Source organism: Lathyrus oleraceus, chromosome 3 (genome assembly GCF_024323335.1).
Source record: "Lathyrus oleraceus cultivar Zhongwan6 chromosome 3, CAAS_Psat_ZW6_1.0, whole genome shotgun sequence".
NCBI classification, from domain to species: Eukaryota; Viridiplantae; Streptophyta; class Magnoliopsida; order Fabales; family Fabaceae; genus Lathyrus; species Lathyrus oleraceus.
The window spans coordinates 391226960-391246398 of record NC_066581.1 but is presented as its reverse complement, the minus strand read 5'-3'; the positions used below and the strand labels follow the sequence as shown (position 1 = coordinate 391246398).

Here is a 19439-nt window from a genome sequence, read left to right as displayed (position 1 = left end):
ACGCGTATGGGGAAGTGGTACGCGTAGCATACGCGTATGAGACAGGTGATACGCGTATGGGATTGGTGGAGAAATGGGTCATACGCGTATGGGACTAGGCACTACGCGTATGTGCAGAATTGTGATTTTTCTGAGCTGTTGTTGTGCAGTGTTTGGTTGTTCAGCTGAGTAATGTAAATTAGCTGATGTATGATATAGTAGGGATCATTTCCCGTTGTTTTGAGCAGTGTAGGTATTAGTAGAGTGTGCTAATACTGTGATTATTAATTGGCATGACGTGATATGATTTTGTGATAATATGCTGATGATGTATGATGGTATGCATAATGCTGTGAATGTATGTATTATGTATGCAATTGTGGAATGGACTATTTTATAGCTTAGAGTGTGAGCATATGTCCATTGTGGATTGTTGATGTTGCATGCTAGGTGATTTAGCGTGTATATTATGGCCTTTATGGTGGTAGCTAATTCCCATGGTGAGGAATTAGTGAGTGATGTCATTGTGGATTGTTGTTGATGTTTGCATGCTAGGTGATTAGCGTGCATAGCATAGCCCTTGGGGTGGTAGCTAATTCCCATGGTGAGGAATTAGTGAGTGAGTCACTAGGTCTCAAATGAGTGGGACTAGTGAGCTTGGTAGCCGTATCTGGATTTGATCGGTGAGGTTGAACTATATGTTCACGAATAGTCGGTACCGCATGCATGGAGTCTCATTGTATAATGTATGTATGTATGGCGTATAATATGAATGGATGTATTCCAAATTTATACGTGTGTTTTGTGTTGTTTGAGTTGATGTTGCCGTTGCTGAATGTATGTTCTGATTAGGGTGATGAATGTGTTGAATTACTTAGCATTGCATGATATTTTATAATGCTTATTATATCGATTGAGGAACTCACCCTTACAATTATGTTTCAGGTAACGAGCAGTGATTGAGTAGAAGCTAGTCCTTGGAGTCTAGTGTAGTTCCTTAGTGGGTCATGCTCTGGTAGATGTAACATCGGGACGGGATGTTTTACCTTATTTTCATTTTTGGTTGTTGAACAACTTTACATGTGATGTGTTACATGTTTTGCATGTTGTCAGATTTTTTATCCGCTGCGAATTATGCAATGTTTTATTTTGATTAAATAAATGAGCATGACAGGTTATTTCGGTGAATGGTGTGAAGTGTCAAGTGTGACACCCTTAATTGCATATCTACTCTGATTTATGTTTGTTGTTTTAATTCATTGTTGGGGTATTTTAGACGGGTGTTACAGTAATGCCCAATTTTGATGGAATATGCTACGTGCTTCATGATGCAATGTTATGTAATGCATGATTGATTATGCAGAAATGCAATAGTCTGGATACGCCTGGGTTGAGAGTGATTGGGTTTTGTGTGGGGGTCTGACTTTCTAACATCACAGTCTCATAGATACCATGAATATGACCGAGCAAGCCTCGGACCTTCCGGAACATCCGAGCTGGATTTGAGCCACCGGGCTAACTACCATTCTCTGTGAGGAATCATCCGAGTTGGGGCGAGACCCACGGGTCGACAAAGATTCTCTGTGTATCAAGACACCACGTCCAGGACACAATGATTATCCTTCAGACACCTTTCACGGGAAAGTAAATTCATGTTCACCTTGAATACGTTATTATTATTTCCCCACAATTTCCAAAGCATTGTTTATTAACAAATTTTATTCATCTTTGCAAACAAACAGAGAAAACATAAAAGACTGAGTGTATCTGAATGACAACACTTTTTATTGATAATGGACACGTAAAATGGGATATTTACAACAGGGAGCAATTCCTAAAAGTGGTAATTGCGAAAAAAATGGAAAAGACAATGGTAATGACTTGAGCATCCATTGGGTTCTCATCCTGCTATAGTCCATATGTCCTCAGAGACCTTTTTTCTTTGCTTCCGAAAATGGTGATTAGATCGATTCTTCCTTTTTAGAGTTCCTACACTCGTGACGACGGGGTACGAAGGTCCTCCCCAGACTACAGTCACTTGCCTTTAGACAATCCCTAACTTTTGCCTAGGCCGCCCTTTCGGGTTTTTAGCCTACCAGGATGCCCTTTTTTGCCTAAGCTGTCCCTAGGGATCAGCTTAGCGGGTTTATTCTTTTTTTTAAAAAAATTATCCCTAATTTTTGCCTAGACCTTTTCTTTTTATGGTCCACCAGGATACCCTTTATTGCTTAAATTTCCCCTATGGGTCAACCTAGCGGGTTTATTAGGCGAAGTACTTTTTTATTGTGTCTGCATTTACGGGGAATGGGAGATCGTTACCATCCATAGTTGATAAGATTAAGGCTCCTCCGGAGAAGACCTTTCTCACCACATATGGACCTTCGTAGTTAGGTGTCCACTTTCCACGCGGATCTAGATGAATTGGCAGAATCTTTGTTATCACCAAGTCTCCAACCTCAAAATTTTGAGGGAGAACTTTTCTGTCAAAAGCTCTCTTCAATAGCCTCTGATATAGCTGGACATGGCATATGGACACCAGACGTTTCTCATCGATGAGTTAAGTTGATCCAATCTTGCTTGTACCCATTCGGCTTCGTCCAACTTGACATCCGTTAATATCCTCAAAGAAGGAATCTCTACTTCGATAGGCAACACTGCATCCATTCCATACACTAGAGAGAACGGTGTTGCCCTAGTGGAAGTATGTACTGATGTAGGGTATCCATGTAAAGCGAATGGAAGCATTTCATGTCAGTCCTTGTACGTTTGCACCATTTTCTGAACGATCTTTTTGATGTTCTTATTGGCTGCCTCAACTACCACATTCATCTTCGGGAAATACAACGACGAATTGTGATGCTCGATCTTGAAATCTTTACACAATTCTTTCATCATCTTGTTGTTGAGGTTAGACCCGTTGTCTGTGATGATCTTGTTTGGGATTCCATACCGACATATGATTTCATTCTTCAAGAAGCGAGCCACCACTTGCTTTGTGACATTTGCATACGAGACCACCTCCACCCATTTAGTGAAGTAGTCGATGGCCACAAGGATGAAGCGATGCCCATTTGAGGCAATTGGCTCAATGCACCTGATTACGTCGATGCCCCACATGGCGAATGACCATGGCGGTGTCAAGACATTGAGCGGAACCGGTGGCACGTGGATCTTGTCTGCATAAATTTGGCATTTGTGGCATGTCTGGACGTGACGATGGCAGTCAATCTCCATAGTCATCCAATAATAACCTGCCCTCAAGATCTTTTAAACCATGGTGTGCCCACCGGCGTGTGTCCCGAAGGACCCTTCGTGTATTTCCATTATGATACAGTCTGCTTCGTGTCTATCCATGCATCTGAGCAGGACCGAGTCGTAATTTCTCTTGTATAACACATCTCCGCTTAAGAAGAACTTAGCTAAGAGTTTTTAAAGGTATTTCTTATCCGTAATGGATGCATCCTCTGGATACTCTCTTTTTTTCCAGATACTTTTTGATATCATGGAACTAGGGGTGACCATCTGATTCTTCTTCAGTCGCCAAACAGTACGCTGGTTCATCCAAGTAGTCAATGTGGAAAGAAAGTGCTTCATTCTTCCATTTGACCTTAAACATTGACGCCAAGGTAGCCAGAGCGACTGCCAATTTATTTTACGCTCGGGGAATATGATGGAATGTAACTTCATCAAAATACGGGATTAACTTCTAGACATGTTCTTTGTAGGGTATCAACTTGGGATCGTGAACTTCCCAATCTCCTCTAGTTTGGCTGATTACCAACGCAGAATCCCGTAGACTTCCAAGATCGTGATCTTTAAGTCAATAGTCGCTTCTAAACCAAAGATGCATGCTTCGTACTCTGCCATATTATTGGTACAATCGAAACATAACCTTGCAGTGAAAGGGAGATGAAATCTAGTTGGGGATGTGATGATTTCCCCTATCCTGTTTCCTTGAGCATTAGAGGCACCATCGAACACGACCGTCCATCGCGATCCTGGTTCGGGTCCCCTCTTTGGTTCTATAACACCCCAATCTCTAACAAACATGATGTCTTTGTCCAGAAAGTCAAAGCGCATGGGCTGATAGTCTTCCACGGGTTGATGGGCCAGGTAGTCATACAACACACTACCTTTGATGGCTTTTTGTGTGACGTATTGGATGTCATACTCTGTTAATTCCATCTGCCACCAAGCAATTCTTCTAGTGAGAGCAGGCTTATCGAATATGTACTTGATAGGGTCCACTTTGGAAATTAAGAGAGTCGCATGCGTCATCATATATTGTCTCAAGCATTTGGCAGCCCATACCAATGAATAATATGTTTTCTCGAGTAGTGAGTACCTGCTTTCGCAGTCTGTGAACTTTTTACTCAGGTAGTAGATCGCGTGCTCTTTTCTACTTGTTTCATCGTGTTGTCTGAGAACACACCCCATAGATTCCTCAAGAACTATGAGGTATATGATAAGAGGTCTTCCTGACACAGGTGGCATCAAGATCGGTGGCTCTTGCAAGTATTCTTTTATCTTTTCAAATGATTTCTGGCATTTATCATTCCACTCGATTTCTTGATCTTTGCGGAGTAATTTGAATATCAAATCACATGTGGCCGTGAGGTGAGATATGAATCTAGCTATGTAGTTCAATCGCCCCAGGAATCCGTGAACCTCTTTATCATTTCTCGGTGCCGGCATATTCTGTATTGCTTTGACTTTGTTGGGATCAACTTCAATGCCTCGTTGGCTCACGATAAAACCTAGCAACTTGCCAGATCTTACCCCAAATGTGCACTTATTGGGATTTAGCCTCAGCCTGAACTTCCTTAACCATGCAAACAATTTCTCGAGATGAACCAGATGCTCTTCCTCAGTTTGGGATTTCGCGACCATATCGTCAACATATACTTCAATCTCTTTATGAATCATATCATGAAAGAGAGTGACCATCACACTTTGATATATCGCACCAGCGTTCTTTAATCCAAACGAAATCACCTTGTAGCAGAAAGTTCCCCAAGGGGTGATGAACATGGTTTTCTCCATGTCTTTGGGCGCCATTTTTATTTGATTGTACCCGAAGAACCCATCCATGAAGGAAAATACCGAGAATTGGGCCGTATTGTCCACCAACACATCAATGTGAGGTAGAGGGAAATCATCTTTAGGGTTTGCCCTATTCAAGTCCCGATAATCAACACACATACGTACTTTACCATCTTTCTTTGGCACAGGTACGATGTTTGCTATCTACTGAGGATAATTTTCCACTGCAAGAAAACCTACATCCAATTACTTTTGGACTTCTTCTTTAATCTTGATGGCCATGTCGGGACGAGTCCTTCTTAATTTCTGCTTCACCGGAGAGCATTCTTCTTTGAGAGGTAATCGGTGTACCACGATATCTGTATCTAGTCCTGGCATATATTGATACGACCAGGTGAATACATCCATATACTCTCACAAGAGTTCGATCAACTTTCTTTTCACCTCGTCATTCAGTGATGCGCCTATCTTGACTTCTTTCTTTTCCTCCTCTAACCCGAGGTTCACAATCTCCACTGCCTCTTGGTGCGGTTGGATGACTCTCGATTCCTGCTGTAAGAGCCTGGACAGCTCTTCAGGGAGTTCACAATCTTCCTCGCCATCTTCATCATCTTGGTAAATTGGATTATCAAATTCATATTGGGCTATAGCAGTTTGATTATCAATGGAACTCGACGCGAATCTGCATGATTCATGCTTTATTTTAGGACGGTGGGATGGAAAAGATGATAAATGAAAAACATTACCATATATTTTTTGGACAAATAAAATAAATGAACGACAGGGAGCACAAATTGAATGCAAAGATGTTTATTTTATTCATTGATAAACTTTGTTTGAAAGTATGGGGGGCCTACAAGTTTACTCTACGCCTTGGGCAGGGCGTAGAGCTTTCAAAGCAAAACAAGGAAAATTACTCTTCAATGAAGGTGACTTCCGGTATATCCACGACAATCCAGTTGTTGAGTGTTTGTCCTTTGGCCTTCTGGTACACAAGGTATGCTTCCTCTGGCAAACCGCTTTCTTCCTCCATCATACATATTGAGTTGTCTCCGAGATGACCTGCACTTGTGAAAGTATCAGGTATCGCAGGAATCAGCCCTTTCTTCGTACTAGCAGCACTCGGCTTTTGAGTCGTCTGGAGAGAGTGGAATCCCAACCAAGATCTATCTTTGTTCACTGGAAAATCAAGAACTCTGCCCCAGCCTGTAGGGTGGCGAGCCTGAATTCTGGTCCTTGCATCTTTCCATGAAGCCATAGAGAGTTTTGTGCCTGGAGCAGCTTTCACTGTTGGTGTCATTTCCACGTTCACTACATTGAAGGCTTGGAAAGGAGTCTCATGAGTCTCTCCTCCAACCTCGACATACCTGAACGACACCAAATGGCTCACCACTATATCTTTTTCTCCTTCTACCACTACCAGTTTACTATCAATCATGAACTTTAGTCTCTGGTGGAGGGTTGAAGTCACGGCGCTAGCCGAATGTATCCATGGGCGTCCCTTGAGACAGCTGTAAGTGGGGTAAATGTCCATCATGTAGAATATGATGAAGAAGATGTGAGGCCCTATCTTCATGGGGAGATCAACCTCTCCTATCACGGTTTGCCTTGATCCATCAAATGCTCTCACGATGAGCGAGTTGGGTTTCATCACCAATCCTTCAATGGTCATCTTGGAAAGCGAGTTCTTAGGTAGAACATTTAATGAAGACTCGGTATCCACCAATACTCTAGATAGGACTGTGTCCACACATTCAATTGAGATATGGAGCACTTTGTTATGGTTTCTACCTTTAGGCGAAAATTCATCATCGTTGAAACCCAGGTAACTGCTCGCAGATATATTGGCCACCACAGCTTTAAACTGATTCACTAATATTTCTTGAGGGACATGTGCGGCCCGTAAGAACTTTATCAGGGCTTCTCGGTGCGCTTTTGAACTCATCAAAAGTGAAAGCATATATATATTTGATGGTGTCTGATTGAGCTGATCGACCACTTTGTAGTCACTTTTCTTGATAAGGTGGAGAAATTCTTCCACTTCATCAGTAGAATTTGCTTTTTGAGTCGTATTCTGCCCTCGGCCATCATCATTCACCACTTGTTTACCCGGGTTTCTGTTTGAAGCTCCTTGATTACCATTGTATGCGGGAGGTACTGGTGTGAATACTCTACCACTGCGGGTTATGCCCCCGGCTCCAGTAATATTCCCACTAGCTTCTTCAGGCTTGATAGGCTCTTCTTTCACCTCTTGCCCATACAAATATACCTTCGAGTCATAGTTACATGGCACTACCTTTGTGTCATCAAGAGCAAACGGTGCAGAGACCATAATCAGAAGTGGTGTGATCGGGTATGCTTTAGCAGGCACTGGGATCAAATCACAAGGGATCTCGATAGGTACTCGTATGGGATCATACAGAATTTATAGTGTGGCTACCTCATTAGTAGCATAAATCTGTTCTACTATCATTACTCCCTGATCGATCAAGTTTTGAACACCGACTTTCAACTTTTCACAATCTTGGGGATTCATCAAACAGTCTTCGCATTCTTCATCACACCCAGAGTGTACTTCATTCATCAATAATTTCTCCTTGACAACAGCCAATGGAGTTTTTATCTCCTCTACACAGTGTTTCACCTTCTTTTCTTCCTTAATCATGCTCACAGAAGGACCAGCATGTGGCGGCATAGGATTGTTATTGGTGTTAGGTCCATTTGGCGCGGATGTAATGACTTTGGCATCAATTAAATCTTGCACTTTATGCTTGAAAGCTCTACATTGTTCAATCGTGTGGCTGGGTGCCCCCATATGGAATTCACAGTAAGCATTGGCATCATACCTAGGTGGTAGTACAGTTGGAGGCTTTAATTCCCTCAATTGTACCAGCGACCCTTTGAGCAAGTATGGCAGCATACAAGTGTAAGTGGTTGGGAGAGGATCAAACTTTCTTTCTGGTTTCCTTAGCCTCTGTTGTCCTGGTTGGTAGTATTGTTGTTGTGGAGGAGCATACTTTTGTTGGTACTGATTTGGTTGCTGACCCACATTCTGACCGGTGGGTATTGCAAAGGGTTATTGTTGATAAGGACCAGATGCCACAACAACCACTTGCTGATAAGGCGGTCGATATGTTCTACCTCTTCCCCTAGCCACTAATGTGTTATTGGTTTCTCCCTCTTTCTTCTTTGTGAAACCGACATAAGGTTTCTTTGCTCCACTAGATGGGCCAACAACACTTGGAATCTTCCCACTCTTTAGACCACTCTCGATTCTTTCACCAGTGATTACCAAATCATAGAATCTGATGGACATACTCCCTACCAGCTTATCATAATAGAGACCTTGGAGTGTTCCCATGAACATATCAATCAATTCCTTCTCCAAGAGTGGGGGTTGAACTCTAGCTGCCAGCTCTCTCCAACGATGGGCATATTCCTCGAAAGATTCATTTGACTTTTATGTTAAACTCTGGAGCTGGGTCCGATTCGGAGCCATATCCGTATTGTACTGGTAATGTTTCAGGAACGCCTCGACTAGGCCTTTCCTCCGGATGGTCACGCTCTCCATCTGTATGTACCACTCCAAAGAAGCCCCACTTAGGCTATCTTGAAAGAAGTGCATGAGTAGTTTCTCATCACTAGAGTACGCATCCATCTTCTTGAAGTATGCTCGGATGTGCGTTCTGGGACAGCTGGCCCCCTTGTATTTTTCAAAGCTAGGCACTTTGAACTTGGCGGGTATTTGAGCGCCTGGCACCAAGCACATCTCAGTAGCATCAAATCCAAAAGTATAGGGCCCCTCCATAGCTTTCATTTTCTCCTCTTGGGCACGGAACTTCCTATCAATCTCAGTATTGGCTGGCCCGAAAGCATCATAGACCGATTCCTCCTTGGGATTGTAGAAGGCATCATTCTGATTGTCCACTATAAAGCTGGGAGGAACGACGGGGTTCTGATTGGCCAAACCTTCTCCTCCAAGTGGAGGTGCACCTCCTAGCGGACCCACAAGGATCTGGACAGGGGGGTTTCCAAGTGGCGGCACATGATTGGTAGTAGCAGTAGCCTTCTGATTGGCTAGGAGGAGTTCCTCATGACTCCTAGCAATAACTTCTTGGCCCCTGGCCACAGCCTGAAGGGTCTCCATTAGTTGCCCCATCTGGGCATGCATACCAAACATCTCTTCCCTCAGAACACTCTGGTTTTGTTCGAGCTGGTCCATGAGTGATTTCTGCTTGCTTCAGGTGTTGTACCGGTGTTGAGAAGTCAGCTTGCTGCTTCTGGATGAGAAAAAGGTCAAGTGGTAAGTTCCTTGTTTTGCTTTTGTGTCATGCAGAATGATGCATGCTTTAATTTTATTATTATTTTTATCTTTTGGAAAAGCTCTTAGTTGTCGTGTTATTTATTGCGAGAAACAATTCATACAATTGGCATTGCAATCAAAAATAATGACACACACAAGGTGGAATCACAAAACCTCATTCATTCATATACTTTTTTTTCATAGCAGGTACAAGAAAATCAAAGATACAACCCTCTTTGTAATGAATTAGAAACGAACTACAAGTTGACTTGAAAGGTAACCCCTTGAGCATTACGGAGAGCCTCGACATCTGTGATCAGCTCGGCCATGGTCTTCTTGCAGAATTTCGCAAAGTTGTAGACTTGGTGAGGAGTGTTATCAGTACACATGATCTGGTCGGCCTCCTTCATCCTATCAGGGAAGTCTTGGAGGGCGTAGTTTGTCAGAGTTTCCATGTTAGCATACTTGTCTCTCCATTCGATGTATAACCCTTACAGGTTTCCGATGATGGCATCCCTTTCGGCTATAGCTCCTTCGTGTAACAGCCCAATTTTAGGAATTAATTATTATATTATTTTATTATATTATATTTAATTATTTGGAGTGTTAAGTAATTAAGCGGTTGTGAGGTAGTATAATAATGGATTAATTAACTTAATTAGTGTGGGAATTAATTATTTAGTGATATGAGATATAATTAAATAATTATTAATTAACCTAGTGTGCATAGTGAGTGGTTAATTATTTAAATTTAAATATAGGTATTTAAATATTAGGTATTATTGGACCTAGTGATTAAATTAGATGATTTAAGCCCAACTAGAATACCATTATAAATAGTAAGAGGTAAGGAAGTGAGAATCATAATTCACTTGAGCACCGAAGGCAATAGAGAAAGAGGAGAGGAAAAGTAACGAGGAGTCAGGGTTTTCATCAGATTTACAAGGTAAGGGGGGAAATCCTTATTATTATGGGTTAGTATGATTGGTCAATGGGTAGGAACATGTTTTAGGTTGAAATCCTTAATTGGCATGGTTTGGAATTATTAGGTCTTGATAAATACTCTTGAATTGTGATGATTAAATTATGCTAAAACTATGAATGAATATATATTTGTATGAGTCATAATTTTCTGAACGTGTAGCTTTTTACGGAATCAAAATCGGAGGTCCGGAAGTCCTCCAACGATGAAAAATGTTACGATTTATGAAAAATTGCGTTATGTCTTGCGTTAACCGGTTAACACTGTTATGAAACAGAATTTAATTTTCTGTCTGTACAGAATTTGTCATCAGTGGGGTTTGAACCAGGACCTCCCTGAATCTGTACATGCCTTACCACTAGGCTAGAGAGGTTGTTGTTGAATACTTATGCAATGAATAAATATTAATCTAAATCTCGATTAAGATAGATTAATGAATTAATTGAGCATTATAGCTCCGTTTTGAATGCGGACGGATGCATTGGTAAGATAATGAAAAAGGCTATTAATATGATATCATATTATAGTATATTATGCGTTTTACAAATTCTATGAATTTTATTTTGATGGGTGTTAAACATGGTTGATATGTTTGATTGTGAAATAACATGACAAAGATAACGTGAAGGATTATTATTATTGTTCCATGTTATAAAATATTATGTGATTTATAAATGCCATGAATTTCATCATGATGAGAATAAAATATTGTATGAATGTGTATGTATGCCATTATTGAATTGTGAAAGGTTTATGATGATGAATGTGTATATGTACCAATTATGAGTTATGGTGATATGTGGGATGTTAAGACGGTATAGAAGGTCTTAATTGCATATGTGTTGGTATGTGTGCATTCATTCATAGCATGGTCAAGCGGTGATCCTTTATTGGAAACAGACGTAGCAGACGTTGATTCTTGATTGGAATCAGGCGTGGTATTAAGCGGTGATCCTTCATTGGAAACAGACGTAGGCTTTGGTCTTGTCCGGATCTGAAGCGTGGCTTGGATTCTAGATATTGAATCGGAAAGCGGTGAAACTTTGAGTTCACATTGCGGTACCACATGCATAGAGTCACATTGTCTTGCATTGAGTCGTCTATAGTTATGTGATCATTGAATGTGTGTATTGATGTGAGTGTGATGTACATTTGAATTATGTGGAATGATTGTCTGTTAATATCATTGATATAATTATACCAAGTGTGATGAATTCTTAAATTGTGTTTTAATTCATTGTGCCTTATTATGCTATTTCATAATGATTTGGAATTCTCACCATTTCTGTTTGAATGTTACCTTTACATGGGTATCGTGCAGATACTACAAAGTAGTATTGCTGGAGTAGGTGGACGGTAGCTCGCTCAAGATTAGCTGGAGAGTTTCCGTTTTAGTTTGAAATTAGGTAATGAGTCAATGCTCTGGTCATGTAACACTGGGTAGATTGGTGGTATTGAACTCGTATCTTATTTTGATATGCTTTATGTAATTAATTGTTTTATTTTATTTGATCATGTTATGGGACATGGATCATCTTATGAAATACATGAGTATTCTTTATTTTCCGCTGCGAACGCATATTGCTTGAATATTCATGAATGAGTGAAATGTGTTACTTCAAATGGCCAGGTGTATTGTTGGTTTCGAAAGTTTTAAGTTTCGAAAACGTCGATGTGACGCCCTTTTCTTTATATGCGTGCTTATTTACTCTGATTATATGCTAAATAATTTGGGGTAGAAAAAGGGGTGTTACACTTCGGTTCTTTGGTAAGCATCCTCCCAGTACAGGAAATTGTTTCTCATCTCTTGATACTCCTCATCAATGATTCCGGCTTTCATGCTTCGGATCTTCTCATGAGCCCTTTCCAACTGGAACTTTTCGTGAAGGTAGGCTCGATGTATCTTTTCTTTTTCCAGCTTCTCGCGGGAAGCGTGATCTTGGTATTCTTTGATGGTCTTTCTTAGTTTGCTGATCTGAGATTCATAGTCTTCCTTGGCACTCTTCTTATCCATGTTTGTAAGCTCCAGAGTTCTTTCCAAGTCTCGAACAACATGCCAAGCTCGGTCCAGTTCGTTGTTTCGTCCATCAAGTTCTGAATTTTCTCCCAGGAGAGCACCGCTGGCCCACTCTTTCTTACCTTTTTCTTCCCTCGCCCTCTTCTTGCTGGTTTCCTACAATATTTTTACCTCCTTGCCTTCGTCTTCTTGATTATCACCCCTTTGCTTCTCCTTGATAAGTTGGAGTCGCAAGCAGGTGTTTTCTAGTTCAAGTTCGTTTATCTTACTAGTGAGTTCGTTAACATCCTCTTGTAAGATTGGCTCGGGTTCAGGTGCTTAAGGGAGAGTCGAGGACTCGAAGTAGAAAGGCATCTTGACTACCCGGGCTCTTTCCCTTTCCCATTGTACATACAACTCTCTAGTGATGACATTCTTCTTGCCAAGTTCAAGACCACTTCTGACAATCTTGGTCCAGGCTTGCCTTACTTTCCTCACAGCAGGGTTAAGTGGATCAACGTTGTTGATGATAAAAGGGACCAAGTCTTCATCTCTAGGAGGCCCATTCATTGCATGTCCAAACTGCCTCATGCACAACACATGATTGTAGTTGATACACCCATGTGTGCCTACCAAGGGTACATTCGGAAATCCTCCACATCTGAGAATGATGTTTTGGGTTTCCCTTTCCCTCTTGTACCACTGGACAGTACCGGAAGAGAGTGACGCAAACTTCTGGCACCAAGGGAGATCTTTAGATACAAAAGGACCGACTAGCGACATATGAGTCTTCATTCCTATGTGCAACAGTGAAGCATAGCACAAGAAAGGTCCACCTTTCTTCTTATGGCGAGTGTGGAAAGTATGATAGAAGTCGACCAAGAGGAATGGCACTGGGTTGCAGGATAACAAAATTTCCACAACAACACGATCTATGAAGTTGTCGATGTTTGGGAATAGGATGATCCCATAGATCAACAATGCCAAGACTGCTATGCAAGATTCCCACTTCTTCTCCTTAGCTAATTTCCATGCATGACCTTCCAAGAACTTTCGGGTGAATCCCTTGTCATCCCCTTTTGGAGCCCAACTGGCTGCCAGCTCACCTACGTCAATCCTCAACACGGATGCTAGCTTAGGCATGACAAAGTCTTCTTCAATCTTGGGAAACGGATTATGATCCTTGATGGAGCGATTCAGAATCCTTTCAAACTCTTCCAAAGTGGGAGCCATCTGGAAGTCCGGGAAGGTGAAGCAGCGCATTGGAATGTCATAGTACTGAGCCAAGGTAGTGAGGACCATGTAGCCCACATTCTCATTTTCCAGGTCCAGAATGTTTCCATAGGCTGCATAACATTTGTATTTGACAAGGGCTATCTTGGAACTAAGGGCTTTCAAGCTATCCAAACGGGGTTCCTTGTACCCGAAGGAGAATGTGCTTTTCCTAAGAAGAGGATTCATGATTTCTTTGCAAAAGTCTTCGTAGTTTTCTGCAATAAACACCAGATACTAATAGCTTTGTTCTTATTGTTTATGCGCATGATGCATGAATGTATGAATGCATGAGTGATTTGGTTCATAAGCACGACTTTCACAAGTCGAAACATGCAAGCAGGCGTAGTATCACAAGCTCAAGATACAGATGGAGGATAACACTGATTACTTTCCATAATAGGGATCTCACTGGTCGTAGTCTAGGGTTATAAATAGGGACCCTAGAGTCATCGATTCATTTGGCTGTTTGGCGCTTACGACAAAAGCTTGCCGGTCGTCAACTCCCTCAAATGAGCCTCTTCTGGGTGAGATCTTCGTGCCGACCCACACGATAAAAGCTTCTCGGGGACCCGCACTACGCGACCATCGACATTGGGTTCTAGACAAGGGTCTCAAAGTCACGGACCTCCTTGACTATTTGCCGCTTACAGAAAAAGCTTGTCAGTCGACAACTCCATCAAGAAAATCTACTTTGAGTGAGATCTTCGTACCGACCCTTGCGAGAAAAGCTTCTCGGGGAACCGTACTACATGACCATCAATCTTAATAGGCTAAAGGTTCAATGTTCTACAAAGGTCCTTAGAGTCATTGGTCCTAATGAAGACATTGATTGCTTACGCCAAAAGCTTGACGGCCGTCAGCGTCTCCAAAAGAATCTACTCTAAGCGAGGTTCTCGTATCGACCCTTACGAGAAAAGCTTCTCGGTGGCCCATACTACTCAAACTTTCCTATCTCAAGTTTACACTCTAGACTCGGGTATAAAGTCTTTCCCACAAGGCTAATTGCAATCAAGGTAGCATCCATCAATACCAAAGAACCATGGAATCATATAATAGATATTATAGAATTTAAAGCAAAAGGCAATAAATAAGGCAAACAATCAAAGGGATAATCATCCACACGTACGAGGAAGCAACCTAAATTAGGCTTGACTTGCTTAGGGATGTGTCCCCAGCAGAGTCGTCAGTTGTCGCTATGCAAATAATACAGAGTCACCATCGGTTTTTATTTATTCCAAAGGAAAGGGAAAATATCGATAAAACCCCAAAGAATGATCATCACAACCACGAACAGGTTCGGAAGTCGATTATGCAAGGGGAAGGTATTAGCACCCCTCACATCCATGGTACTCCATGGGAACCATCTAGGATGTTTGCGCTTGAATGAATGTTGTTTATCGAATGTTTTCTTGCTAAAGGTTTGCGGAGTGGAGGTAGATTTTAAATTAGTGTGCTCGCCAAGGATTGGGTCCTTGTGCCTACGTATGCTCACTTGTTGGAGTGAGAAATCAGAGCCCCTTAGTTCGTGGGTATAAAAGTTTGTTTGTTTTGTTGATTTTATTACCTTGAAAAAGGGTTTTCGATTGTGTCTCCCTAAGGTTCAAACAAAAGGTTTGAATGAGTTGAATTGTTTTTAGGTTTTGAGAAAGTGTTATTGATTTCGGATTGCACTAAAGACTATGGATAAAGGCGAGTACCTCAAACTACCAAGTCAAACGTCTTGTGTTTGAAGCATTCAGAACGAGTGTAGGAAAACTCCATTCTCATCCTTTTTTTATCACTTAAGGCTTGCGGCATACAATCCTAATCGTCTTTATTGTGTTTTTGAGTTTGCTTTAAGAAAAGACCACTTGACGTTGGATCAAGGGTTTTCTTATTAATTTCGAAAGAGTGAGCGTTCCTAATGCCTAAGGAGTAGCTATCAAGCAATAACAAGAGCAAGGAAAGCAAGTAAAAAAGTACATTCAAATGGGGAGGGGGTACATGTAAAGTACAAGGGAGTGCAGGAAATAAAATGTCTCATTGTCAGGTAGCCCAAGAGAAAGCCTTGTGTGTGCATAGTGTCATAAACTAGAAAGCACATAAAAGATTACAATTTCTTCTTGATTCTTGAATGCTCCTTCCATGTTAGGGTCAAATAATCATCCAAGGTCTCTAGCAAGGGTCAAATAATCATCCAAGGTCTCTAGCAAGGGTCATAATAAGAAGTCCCTAAGTCCATTGTCCATTACATTCCATGCTTAGGAGTTATTGTCTTTTTTAAGTCTCAACCATTTTTTAGATTCATTTTAGAATGAGAAGAATGATGATGCAATATGATAAAAAAAGAAAAATAAAATCAAATAAGGTAAATGACAAAAATAAAATGTTAGAGTTAGATGCGGAATTGTAAGGAGTTAGAAGTTAGGTGTTAATGTTAGGATTAATCTAAATCAAAAGAAAAGTTATAAGAGAATTAATATCAATATTAGATCTAATAAAGTTCTAACGTAAACAATTATCAAAAATTAAATTCTAGAATTAAACAATTATCAAAAGAATTCTACAATTAAACCAATATATCAAAATAAAACTAAAACCATTATCAAAACAAATTCTAAAATCAAGACAAATATTAAAATCAACCAACAATCTAATATTCTAACAAATAAACTAATTAAAATTCAAAAATCAAATCTAATTAGCAACATTAAAATTCTAATTAACAAACAATTTAACCAAAACCAATTCTAAAATTAAATCTACATTAAAATCAAACAATATTCTAAACTATATTCAAAACTAATCCTAGTTAATTAAACTAATCCTAACTACCTAAACACCAAAAAAACAAGGTAACGTGGACTTCAAAAAATAGCATGGGCCTAAAATCCATTCCTAAGCCCAAACAGGGGGGGTACTGGCCAAGGTAGTGGTTTGCAGTAGCCAGATCATCATTTGGGCTCACTTGATGCCCAAACAGGGTGTGCAAGGCCAATGGAGGGGGTACGGTCCAGGAAGTATGATAACCAGCATGTCATTTAGGCTCACTTAAGCCCAAGGTAAAGAATAATAAGTAACCTGAGGTTCCATCCCCTTCCTCACCTGCACGCTATGCCACTCACCAGAAGAGGGGGAAAAATAGGTTATGCGGCGATGAACCTAGCCGCGCCGGATTTTGCCACCGGCGGTGGCGGTTCCAATCGACGACGCATATCACTCTGTCTCCTCTCTATTCTCCTAATCGAAACCGAAAGAAAATGCTCGACGTAACCAAATCAAAATCCAACGCGATGCGGATCTTCGACGGAAAAATCGAGTGACGAATGAAAAACGTAAACAGACAGTGACCGCGATTCACATCACAACAGATGAACTAACAATGCATAAATTAGAAATTCCTAATTCCTACCAGCGATGGCGACCGTGTAGAGTTGAAGAGGACGAAGAACGCGAACTCTGATACGAGTTATCCCGAATCTCTCCTTCTCCTTCTTCTATGTTGTAAGCTTTGATTCCATGTTATCATTGTTGTGATTGGATGCATTGTGTGGTGGTTATAGGCAATTGAAAAAGTGAGGTTGAAGGTTGTTTGCGTGAAGAAGAAGATGGTGTTGATGAAGCAATTCCGTTGAAGGTTGTACGCGGAGAGGTGAGGTTGAAGTGGATCGCGGGGGTGATGAAGGATGTGATGGCGAATGAGGTGTGGCTGTGGTTATGGAGGAAAAAGTTTGTTACAGTTGTTATCGGTGGTGGAAGTATAAGAGAGTGGAAGAAGAAATTGCGGAAAAATCTTGGCCAGCCATCTTCACCGTTAACCAAGGTATTTATAAAAGTTTTGAAGTTTGCGTTTTGATAGCTTTCGCTGCGTTTCAGATTGCTTTTCGTTTATGCTCCGGCTTTCGCAGCTCATTGTCGTTTTAATGTATGCTATGAGTTGCATTTTAATCTGACTACGCTTCACTTGTATGGCTCGCATTTGAGATGGCTTGTACTGCGTTTTGATTTTGATTTATTTTGCAACTAGCTGCTGTTTCTGCGTTTTGGAAATCTTGGTTTGATTTTCGTCGTTTACCGCTGATGCGTGTGTTGCCTTTGCATTTTGGCTGGAGCTGGGTTTTGCGCTTGTTGCAGCTTTTGCAATTTTATTGTAGCTTAGTTTTGTTTGTTATGGTGTAATTGCGTTTTGACACTTTGACGCCGTTTGTGTTTAAGTTTTGGCGTGTGCGTCGTTTTTGGTAGCTCTTGATTTACTGTAACCTTTACATTGCCTATTGCACCTGCATTTCCATTTCTTTTTGTTTTGTTTGGCTAATGAATCAAACACATGGGCCTAAATGGGTATTGGTTAATTGGTTATTAGAATGGATATGGGTTTTTTGGGTTATGAATTTAAATGTACTGGGATTAGTTAAGTGGTTTAACAAAATTGGATATGGATTAAATTGGATGTGAAAACGGGTTATGGACATGGGTTAAGCTAAATGGATATTGGTTTGTGGATATTGGACTTAACAAATTGTGAATGGGCCCTACAATTTTACAAAACCATGGCCCATCATGAAAAATAAAAAAAATAAAAAAATGAATTAAATTCTAACAATAAATCGAAACCGAACTTGATTCTCAAAAAATATAATGACTTCTAAAATTAATTAGAAACTCAAAGATCAATTCTATTCGAAAATCGACTTTGCATCAAAAATCAAATTGAACTTAGACAATGCAACTCCTAGAATTAGTTTGAAAAAATGAAATGATTCCAAAATTAAAATTCCACAAATCAAACTCAACCTCAAAAACACAATTTAAACTTCAATGATTAATCGTAAGTAAAAATCAAGTTGAAGCTAAAATCAACTCAAAAAAGCAATATGACAAAATGCTAATTGTAATGATAACATGCAATGAACTGACGTATCCAACTAACACAACTTGTAAATCAGATTAAATTATGGTTGCGTGAAATGAATGAACGAATATATCAATGCACCCAGAAACATATAGTCAGGAACCAAATGGCTAACCAAGAATGATCATGGATCAAGAATCAAATGAGATATAAAACCATATGGCCACCTGACTGACAAAATACCTGACTTTGCCTGACGATCAAGGCCTGATCAGCTCTGATCAAATGCCTCAAAACCAAGCAATTTACCAAGCAAATGAAATTATTCACCAATGGCATACACCAAAGGATTAGGGTTTGATTGCCTAATCCTCCTCAAATTATGAATGAACCAAAGTATCCACCAGATGCAGGCACCAATCCACGAATTCAAGTCACATGTCTTCATGTGTCGAGCCATGCTTATTCAAATGAAATGAATGTATGGAGACGATATGCAAATGTTTAGGTTAGTGACCTATATGATTACGTGAAGGGTAGGGCGAATTTTGGGGTATGACACACTTGACCTGGTACCATATACTACAATCGTCTACACCTGATGCTTCACTTCTCTCATATCATTCCAGTAAGATAACACACTTGGCACAAGATTGTCTTACTTTCTTTCCTACAAGTAGTTACCTCTCGGATCCTCCACAAAACTTCACAATTATTTCCCATCCAAAATTCTTTACTATGAAATTTACAATTGTACATAATGGAAAACCTGAAATTCATCGGTACCCTTGACTAGCTTATAAGACTTCATAGAAAATCCCTACTTACCTTTGAGCACCTTCTCCCAAAACCTTACCAATCATTCTCAAGAAGAATGACCTTCTTACCGACACATAGAAGGAGAAATGCAACAACGAACTAGATAAATAATACCAACGAGAAATTCCAAGTCATTGACACTACAACACATATAAGGAACCTTAATCAAACTAGGATGTAACTCTGAGCTTTCATAATACTCACAGAGTCA

The 19439-nt window shown here is 40.4% G+C and overlaps 2 protein-coding genes and 1 long non-coding RNA gene across 3 annotated transcripts; 1 reads left to right on the top strand and 2 right to left on the bottom strand.

Annotated features, from left to right (window-relative positions):
- Window positions 1-5935: 5935 nt before the first annotated feature.
- Window positions 5936-7354, bottom strand: LOC127131413 (uncharacterized). The gene has a single exon (XM_051060338.1). It carries the CDS (start codon window positions 7352-7354, stop codon window positions 5936-5938), a length of 1419 nt encoding a protein of 472 aa, XP_050916295.1.
- Window positions 7355-12642: 5288 nt separating this feature from the next.
- LOC127131412 (uncharacterized) lies at window positions 12643-13764 on the bottom strand. The gene has a single exon (XM_051060337.1). The coding sequence runs from the start codon at window positions 13762-13764 to the stop codon at window positions 12643-12645; it is 1122 nt and encodes a 373-aa protein (XP_050916294.1).
- A 2746-nt stretch (window positions 13765-16510) lies between these two features.
- LOC127127904 (uncharacterized) lies at window positions 16511-17851 on the top strand. The gene is made up of 2 exons (XR_007805519.1): window positions 16511-17380; window positions 17585-17851. It is a non-coding gene; the product is annotated as an uncharacterized LOC127127904 (long non-coding RNA).
- The last annotated feature ends 1588 nt before the right edge of the window (window positions 17852-19439 follow it).

Excerpts from the sequence above, each read along its gene's own strand:
- LOC127131412 (XM_051060337.1), bottom strand. The coding sequence starts at position 13,764 with ATGAATCCTCTTCTTAGGAAAAGCACATTCTCCTTCGGGTACAAGGAA.
- LOC127131413 (XM_051060338.1), bottom strand. The coding sequence starts at position 7,354 with ATGGTCTCTGCACCGTTTGCTCTTGATGACACAAAGGTAGTGCCATGT.